This window comes from Leptopilina heterotoma, unplaced genomic scaffold (genome assembly GCF_015476425.1).
Source record: "Leptopilina heterotoma isolate Lh14 unplaced genomic scaffold, ASM1547642v1 Lhet_51, whole genome shotgun sequence".
In the NCBI taxonomy this organism is placed as follows: Eukaryota; Metazoa; Arthropoda; class Insecta; order Hymenoptera; family Figitidae; genus Leptopilina; species Leptopilina heterotoma.
This window is the reverse complement of record NW_025111110.1, coordinates 1,752,001-1,761,419: the sequence shown is the minus strand read 5'-3', so window position 1 is coordinate 1,761,419 and position 9,419 is coordinate 1,752,001. Positions and strand designations below refer to the sequence as shown.

At 28.1% G+C, this 9,419-nt stretch overlaps 1 protein-coding gene across 2 annotated transcripts; it reads right to left on the bottom strand.

Annotated features, from left to right (window-relative positions):
• Positions 1 to 884: 884 nt before the first annotated feature.
• Positions 885 to 9,035, bottom strand: LOC122507691 (probable methylmalonate-semialdehyde dehydrogenase [acylating], mitochondrial). Of its 2 annotated transcripts, none has more exons than XM_043620544.1 (8): positions 8,888 to 9,035; positions 5,077 to 5,149; positions 4,685 to 4,884; positions 4,483 to 4,561; positions 3,788 to 4,155; positions 1,655 to 2,083; positions 1,266 to 1,544; positions 885 to 1,125 (listed from the first exon to the last, which is right to left on the bottom strand). In XM_043620544.1, the coding sequence occupies exons 1-8, from the start codon at positions 8,918 to 8,920 to the stop codon at positions 1,024 to 1,026; spliced, it is 1,563 nt and encodes a 520-aa protein (XP_043476479.1). In that variant the 5' UTR covers positions 8,921 to 9,035; the 3' UTR covers positions 885 to 1,023. The 2 variants fall into 2 exon arrangements, with proteins under 2 accessions (XP_043476479.1, XP_043476478.1); XM_043620543.1 differs by lacking the exon at positions 8,888 to 9,035 and adding an exon at positions 5,842 to 5,981.
• Positions 9,036 to 9,419: the final 384 nt, after the last annotated feature.

The following is a 9,419-nucleotide window of genomic DNA, read 5'->3' as shown; positions in this document are numbered from 1 at the left end:
TTTATTAATAGAAACTAATGTCAGAAATTGTAATTTATTTGGAAATAAATTAATAAGATTAGAAAGTAGTGTCTCTTTTTCTCAGTTCTTCTACTTTCATTAAAATTAGTATTAGAATTATTTAATCAACTAGAAAATAATTACTTTTTGCTTTCTAAAATTATTAATTTCTTTATATATCCAAATAAACTTTCAATTAATATAATTATTAATTATAATATAATTAAAAATTAATTTTAATTGTCAAATTTTTCATTATTTGATTCAAACGAATTATTTCATTGCAGAGATAATTTTTGGACTAAAGTAAAAATACTCGGTAACAGTTATAAATAGTGGAAGACATTGCATGATACGGAGACGTTTTCATGAAAGAAAAAAATGCTTAATCTCCTTTTGTCTTTCTAACAGAATTTGTGAATATAAAACTTTCATAACTTTTTGATGTGAATATACCTGAGGGCGTAAATAGCTGTCGTAATGTATATGTTTCTTCTTAGATTTCTTACAAATCTATATTTTTAGCAGCTCTAGTTTTCTTTCTCCTCGTTGATAGAATCAATAATTTTTTTTTGAGTAAAAAATATAGGAAAAGTGCAAAAAAGTTTTTAAAAAATAAAGAAAGTAAATACTTCTTTTTGTAATTTATTTTTTTAATCTGATTTCAATTTAGTAAAAATTAAATAATTTATTTGCAATGTTAAAAATTAAATACTTATTAAATTATTTATGTTGAAAGAAAGTAGAAAAATAAGATAAAAAATTATACTAAAAGATATTTTGATTTATATAAATCTAAATAAAATAAATTTTTAGTAAAAGTTAATTAGTAAAAATTTTTAGGAGACATAAAAATTGCATTTGGCGCTTTTCTTACATTTTTCTGAAAATTATTGCCTTCTTTGAACAAAAAACGTTAAATTATGCTTATGATTGTAATACTAAGTTCGTTTTTTTTTGAGCTGTTAAAAGTAGCGTATTTCGAAAAAAAGAAACTGTTCGACATTCTCTTAATTAAAATTACTATTGCATTGTGGGCATTGCAGTTGATGATGTAATATCAGTAGCATCTCCACTTCTCCATAATTGTGTGACAGTTTTCGTCTGCGTATGGAAATTAACTCCCTAAAAAATAGAAAACAAAAATTTGAGAGAAAAATTTATTAAAAATTGCTAAACAGAAAAAAAATTTCTATTCTTTCTCGTTCTTTAACAACATTTTTTAAAAAATTTCTATTCTAAGAGAAAATGAAAAAAATCCTTACGTATTTTCCGTAGAAATGATTGTCACCAAGGAAAGAACCTTTATTTCCAGTGAAACTGAACATAGGCAATGGCACGGGAATGGGAACATTAACACCTACTTGACCTGCTTCAATTCTATTAACGTAAGATCTCGCCGTGGCTCCATTAGTCGTGAAAATTGCCGTTCCATTTCCATATTTACTATTATTAATGATATTAATTGCCTCGTCTAAAGTGTCCGCGTTTATGCACACCAAAACTGGTCCGAATATTTCCTCCGTGTAGCAACGCATCGACGTCTGAAAGTATTGAAAATTTCTCCTCGAGAGTCAGTATGGAAAATATCGACAAAAATGATGCATCTTTTTATTTTTGTTAAAGTTAAAATGTAATAAGGAAAAAAGTTTACCTTAACATTCGTGAGAACGGTGGGACCGACGAAATTTCCTTTCTCAAAGCCGGACACGACGATATTTCTTCCGTCGAGTGGAAGACCAGCGCCGTCCTTAACACCCGATTCAACGAGTTCGCAAATTCTCTTCTTTGATTGGGGCGAAATTACGGGACCAAGATCAGCTCCCGGAATGTGTCCGGCGTTTACTTTTAGTCTTTTTGCAGCCTCGACGAGTTCTGGTATCCAGTCTTGTGATTTGCCTACGAAAACTGCAACTGATAGTGCCATGCAACGTTGTCCGGCAGCTCCGAATGCAGCACCAGCGATTTGTGAAATTGTTTTGTTTTTGTTGGCGTCCGGCATCACTACGCAGTGATTTTTTGCTCCCATGTTGCATTGGACTCGTTTTCCGTGAGCGCTCGCTTGTTTGTAGATGTACTCCCCCTGAAAGTGGAAAAAAAGTTGGGTATTCGATTGTTGAATAAATATTGGTGTTGGATTTTAGGGAAGAGATTGTTGGCTCGCAGTGGGTACTGGGACTTTAAGTGTCTTTATGATCTCTATCGGGGATTATTAGGAGAGTTATGTTCTTTTGAAGGACTTTCTAAAAAGAATTTGGGTCCAAAAGACGTCTTCAGGACATACCTTTAGTATAAAGTTTTTAGACATAGTTTACAAGAATGCGGGGCCCCATGTGTCAACAGTAGTATCACCTCATCACCAATCTCTGTACTCTATCAGCGTTTCATTGTAATATAGATTTTTTAGGGATGCCCTAAGAACGGTTTAAACACATATTGGGACCAAGAAACGATTTTATGGCATAAGGTGTCTTTAGGACATTTTTCGAATGGAGATAAACGTCCTATGTGTGAAAAATAAAGAGTAGAACTCATGTCAAAGGTCGAAGACGAAGTGTGCTCGTCGTTCAGAAGCCCGGTCTTTATATCCTCGCTCGGAGAAGTAGAGGGGGCATTCTGAGTCGAACGGTAGGGGAACCATAGAACGCGCGACGTTTTATAGAGGGAGAGGTCGAGTCTCGTCGGAAGTCGGCGACGAAGTGCCTCTGCCGCTCAGGAGTCCGGCTTTTATATCCGCGCACGAAAAAGTGGAAGGGGTACCGTACAGTGGGGGAATCCTAGAACGCGCTACTTCTCGGAGTGGGGAAGCCTAGACACGCTTTATCCTCCGTGTTATCACAGGCAATACTTCTATGCAGTTGTACTCACTGTGTCTAATTACCGAGACGCGAAAATTTCACTACCCAAGGAGCACGTAAGTTTATCTTGACAACACTGTAATATTACATTGGAGATTCGTTATATTACACTGTAATATTACAGTGATCTTACTGGGATATCAAAATGTCCGCCTGGAGGTAATATTACGTTGTTACATCAAGAGAATATTACCTGGTAATATTAAGGTAATATTACACTGTAATATTAACGTAATGTTAAGGTAATATTCAGATAAAATTAGAATAATTTTATAATTTAGAAAAAAACATTTCACAAAGTTGGACTCGAACCCAGAACCATGTGCATAGTAATCATGAGTCTTACCACTGAGCCAAACTTACTTGTAGTGTATTAAGATTCTCGACGGTATATAATCTTTGTAAGTTTTTTAAAGTTCTTCATATTTTATCAAAAATCTTAATACACTACAAGTAAGTTTGGCTCAGTGGTAAGACTCTTGATTACTGTGCGCAAGGTTCAGGGTTCAAGTCCAGCTTTGTGAAATGTTTTTTTCTAAATTATAAAATTATTCTAATTTTATCTGAATATTACCTTAACATTACGTTAATATTACCTTAATATTACCAGGTAATATTCTCTTGATATAACAACGTAATATTACCTCCAGGCGGACATTTTGATATCCCAGTAAGATCACTGTAATATTACAGTGTAATATAACGAATCTCCAATGTAATATTACAGTGATGTCAAGATAAGCTTACGTGCTCCTTGGGTAACTATACAAAGGTACCCGTGTAGAAATTGTCATATTTTGGCCATGAAACACCTTCCCAGATCGGGGTCAGACTTGGCCTCGATCTGAAAAGGTGTTTCATGCCAATAATAGGGACGCCAGATCTAGCCCCGATTTGGATTCGAACAGTAAATTAATTTGCAAACTCACGGCCTGATCGGAGCCAACGAAGGAGACAGCTTTGATGTCCGGATGTTGACAAATAAAATCAACGGACTGATGTTGTCCGTGAATGATATTTAAAAGTCCCGGAGGAGCTCCGGCTTTATTGAAGAGATCGGCCAATATCATTGACGCTCCTGGTACTCTTTCGGATGGTTTTAAAATTGCAGCATTCCCACAGGCAATTGTGATTGGAAATGACCATAGTGGAATCATTGCTGGAAAATTGAATGGACAAATTGACGCTGTCACGCCCAGTGGAACTTTATGAGAAATTGTATCCATGTCTGTGGCGATATTTTGCATAGATTCTCCCAAAAGGAGGGACGGAATTGCCGTGCATGCATCAACAACCTCTGAAAAGAAAAGAAGGGTAAGTATTTTTAAAAATGGGTTTTTAATGCAACTACTTTGGTTCTAATCGGTGTTTCATTGGAACGCCTCGCCACCAAAGTGGTTAATAATATTAAGGAATCAACTACTTCGGTTTTAATTGGCTTTCCATTGGAACACCTTGCTACCAAAGTGGTTAATTATTGAATTAACTTAACTTAAAAATTAATTTAACTACATGGGTTCTAATTCACGTTCCATTGGAACGCCTCGTTTCTACATAGTTGGTGGTACCAGCTGAATTAAGATTTAATTCAATTATTAAATTAAGAACTAATTTGATTACTTACGGAGGCCCCTTAAAACATCTCCCTCAGCGTCAGCCATTGTTTTTCCATTTTCCCTGACTAAATTTGCAGCAATTTCTTTCTATAAAAGGAAAGACGGTTAGATTTTCTCCTTATTGTAGATGAGAGAGAGTTTTAGGTGAAAATTATTTGTTCGTTTATTTGTGACAAAAGGGAATAGTTTAAAATTGCATTTGAAGCTAACCGAATGCTCACGAATTAGTGCTTGATACTTGAGCATTAAAGTTTGCCTCGTTAAAACACTGGTATTCTTCCATTTGTGATAGGCACTTTTTGCACTTGCAACCGCACTTTCCATTTCTTCCTTTGTGCATTTTGGTGTTCGGGAAATTAATTCATTTGTTGCTGGATCGTGAACATCCGTAAACTCCGTACTCTTTGAATCTGAAAATTTTTCACAAACATATTTAGAATTATTTTTACCTTCTGACAATATAAATAATTCAGAATAATAAATACATTCCTTCCTCTATGAAAAAGCAATATAATAAATATTAATAATTTAGAAAGTATTATTTATTTTTAAATTACTTTTGGGAAAAATAATTGAGTTTTCAAAAATTTAAACAGACGTACCAACAAACTGTCCATCGATGAACATTTTTACAGCCGGAGCTGAAGATCCATAGGCTCTGGCTGACATTCTTGTCTGCGAAAATAATTCAATTAAATAAATAATACAGTCATCTCTCGATAATTTAATTTTTAGGTTAGTTAAAATGGATTTTGTGTCTCTAGAAAAAATTATAGTGCTTAAAAATATTTGACAAATAAAACCTTTGATAACACAGACACATTTTAGATTTTTTGATAACGATTTCGTATTTAGAGTCAGAATTGCAAAATTCAAAATGGCGGAGTCAATATGGCGGACGAATTTTTAGAAACTTAACGGATTCGCTTAATATTTATTACTCAGGGGTTTTTGGGGTCGCTGATTACGAATCTGATATCAGATTTTCAAAATTCAAAAAAGGGGAAGTAGTATCTCGACTAAAATGTTTAGAAATTGACTTGGCCGATCCGCATAAAGATTTTTTTAAGTTTCAACAGTTTTTTTAAAGGGGAGAGTCGACTGTATTAATAAATTAATCAGTAAATAAAATAAAATTGATTCGGGATAAAATTAATTTACAGAAAAGTTAATTTACAGTAAAATTAATTGGTAATAAATTAATTTACAGTAAATTGATTGACAGTTGTAAAGTTAATTTGCAGTAAAATTAATTTAAAAGTTAATTTACAGTAAAATTTATTATTTATTTATTTATTTACAAAAACAGAATAATATTATTATTATTCAGTTAATTAATTTCATTTTAAGAAAAAAGAACCCTTTACTTGTAATAATTGTCCATTTCTTAGAAACCGAACACTTTTCATTTTGGTACACTGCAAATACTTAAAAAGAAAATTCGCTTTCTATTTGTACTGTTTGAATAACACACTAGATTTGAGATATTATTTCTCATTCACAGTTATTTTTGCACTGACAACCGTGCTTATAATCAAAAGCCATCGAACCAGTTTGTTTGTTCTCTAAACTGATGTTACGCAAAAAGAAAAATTTCCTCTTAACTAGCAATGATAAAATTCCACAACAAATATTCGGACAATTATTTAAATTACGTCAATAAATATTTACATATATTTATTTATTTATGCAATTTAAATAATTTTACGTTTTTATTTCATGTTTTTCGATTTTCATTGGAAAATATCGATTACTCCAATAATCAAATTACACAATTTGTATTATTACATTATATTACGAGCGTAGATGATTTTTTTTCTTTCGTATAATATGTCTTATTGTGCTATCGAATGGTTTTTCTCGAAAGCTAATAATAATTATTATACAGATGATTTATCATTATGTTGCTTAACGAAAATATATTTTTACAGTACATCCGGAGGCGATAAGAAATTGCAACATTTAAAATAAAATTAAGTAGAGGGTTTGTTTTTCTTTTAAACATTTCGTTTGGAAAAAAATAAAATATTAAACAGTATAGAGAGAATTTTTCAGAAAGTTATAAATTACCATATCGTCAAGAAGGAGTTATAAATATAAAAAGAATTTTTAAAATGTAGGTCAGAGATGACTTAAAAAAAACATTGTCGAATATGTAACACTTTTATAGGTTTCGCGAAAAATAAATTTTCAATTCAAAATGAAAAAGAAAAAAATTTAAATTTACATTAAATTACAAGTTACGAAAATAGTAAATATTTTCAATGATATTTTTTTCGAGAAAGTGAATTATTCTGGAAAGAAAAAGAAAAAAAAGGACAAAAAATAAATATTTTAAAAAATGATGAATGATAATTGCATTTGTAATTACTTCATAGCAGTGTAATAAATATTTATTACTGTTTTTTGAACAAATATTTATTCGATTTGCATAATTTGTTACAAAAATTAAAAAAAAATAAAATTAATCTGAATAATTCAACTTTTATTAGAAAATAAAATAAGATTTAGTTATTAATATTAGAAATTTTAATTCCTAATTATAATTATTTTCGAAAATTATTAGCGTAATAATTACAATTTTCTTCTTGAATTTACCTTATAAAAATAGTTTCAAAATTAAAAAAAAAAATATTTCAAATACAAAAAGTGATTTTTAAACAAGTTCAAAAATATGTTAATTTGCAAAATATTTTTTTTCACATAAAGAACAATTAATATTCTCAAATATTAATTATACTTAATGAAAATTAAAATTAACTAAAATTAATTAATAAATTACTTAATTGAAGTATTAATAATTTGTAATTTGTATTAACAAAGAAAGAAAGAATTCTTCTAAGGATTTAATTCTGTTTTTAGTATTTTTATTTAAAAAAAATTAAGCACTGATATTTGATTGAAATTGAAAGTGACGATTATAATCTACTCAGAGATTGTAAGAGATGCAAATACTTTAATAGCGATTAATCAAATTTTAAACCCACGGCCTTGAATTACAATCATATGAATAAAAATATCTTGTAAATTAACATATTTTTGAATTTGTTTAACAATTTCTTTTTGTTTGCAACCTTTTTTAAAAATTAACTTCAAGAAGCAAAATATAATTATTACCAACTATTGTCAGCTTTTATTACAATTGGGAAATTAATAAATTAAATCTTATTTCAATTTACAAATTTTTATATAATATTAATGTTAATAATATGTTAATAATGTTTAACAATATTTATATAAATAAATAAATTCAGTGAAGTTTAATATTAAAACTGAGTAAAAATAAATTTGATTAACAATTTTAAAAGAGAATTTGAATTAAAGTAGGTAACGAAATTTATGTTTTATTTTTAAAAAATTATTTTTTACATTTAGAAATTGATTTTAATTTTAAACAATGTATTTTTGATTGCAAAAATTTATTTTTGTATGTAAAAATTTGTTTGTTATTGTAAAAATTTGGTTATAAATGTAAAAGTTTATTCTCACATGTAAAACTTTATTTTTTACTTTAATTAATTTATTATTTACTTTTAAAAATAAATTTTTTACTTTTAGGAATTTATTTTTACTCTAAAATATTTATTTTTCATTGTTTAAATTTATTTCTGATTGCAAAAATTTATTTCTATATGTAAAAGTTTATTTTTGAATGTAAAAATTTATTTTTTACTTCTACAATATATTATTTGCTTTTAAAAATTAATTTTTCACTTTCAGAAATTTATTTTTGCATTAAAAGATTCATTTTTGATTGTAGAAATTTATTTCTGTGTGTAAAAATTTGATAACTATTGTAAAAATTTGTTTCTGAGTGTAAAAGTTTATTTTTACATGTAGAAATTAATTTTCTACTTTTACAAATTTATTATTTACTTTTAAAAATTAATTTTTTACTTTTACAAATTTATTTTTACTTAAAAAAATTTATTTTTTATTGTCTAAATTTATTTCTGATTGTAAAAATTTATTTCTATATGTAAAAATTTATTTCTGAATGTAAAAATTTGTTTCTGAATGAAAAAGTTTAATTTTGCATGTAAAAATTTATTTTTTACTTCTAAAAATTTATTTACATTTAAAAATTAATTTTCTAATTTTATAAACTTGTGTTTGCAGTAAAAAAATTTATTTTTTATCGTTTAAATTTATTTCCGAGTGTAAAAATTTATTTTTCAACTTAAAAAATTAATTTTTAACTGGAAAAATTGTTTTCAAATTTAAAAACTTATTTTTAAATGCAAAAAAAATTGCTTTAAAGGTAAAAAATAAATTTCCAGCTCCACAAGAATGAAATAATATTTATTATTCTATTAGAGTATCGATCCTTTCAAACTGAGGGAATATTTATACAACAATTAAATAAAAATCAATGTGAAAAGTGTTAAATATTCTTGACAATATTGAACGCACCTCTAATTGGGCAATTTTGATTAAAAGCGCCATATTTTTTTTTTTTTTTTGAACCTCCTTAGTTTAACTTTTGATGAGACAACACTGACTGACACACTGAGGGGATTCAAAAAACAAGACCACTTCCAGTTGACATGTCTGGGTTGTGCCTGATGTTTTCAGACCGATAGATACCTGGGTCTCAGGGACGACGATGAAAATTCCATTCTCCTATAGCAGGCAATAAAAAAAATTAAAAGTTCATAAAAATTAACTATTTTTGTTTACATAATATAATTTTCCAGTATTTTTTTTTAACGAAAATTATTTACTGGAAAAAATTTGTATGAAAAAAAGATATATAATAGTTATATTTTATTGAATTTGTTTTAATTATAGTTAATCGAAATTAATTAGTTAATATAATAATAAATTTAATTTACAATAATTTATTAGATTGTAAATTGAAGATTTAATGATGAATGAAGCTATAATTGTGATTAGGAATAATATTTTCAGTTATATCTGTAATTCTTATCACTAACTTCTCTGG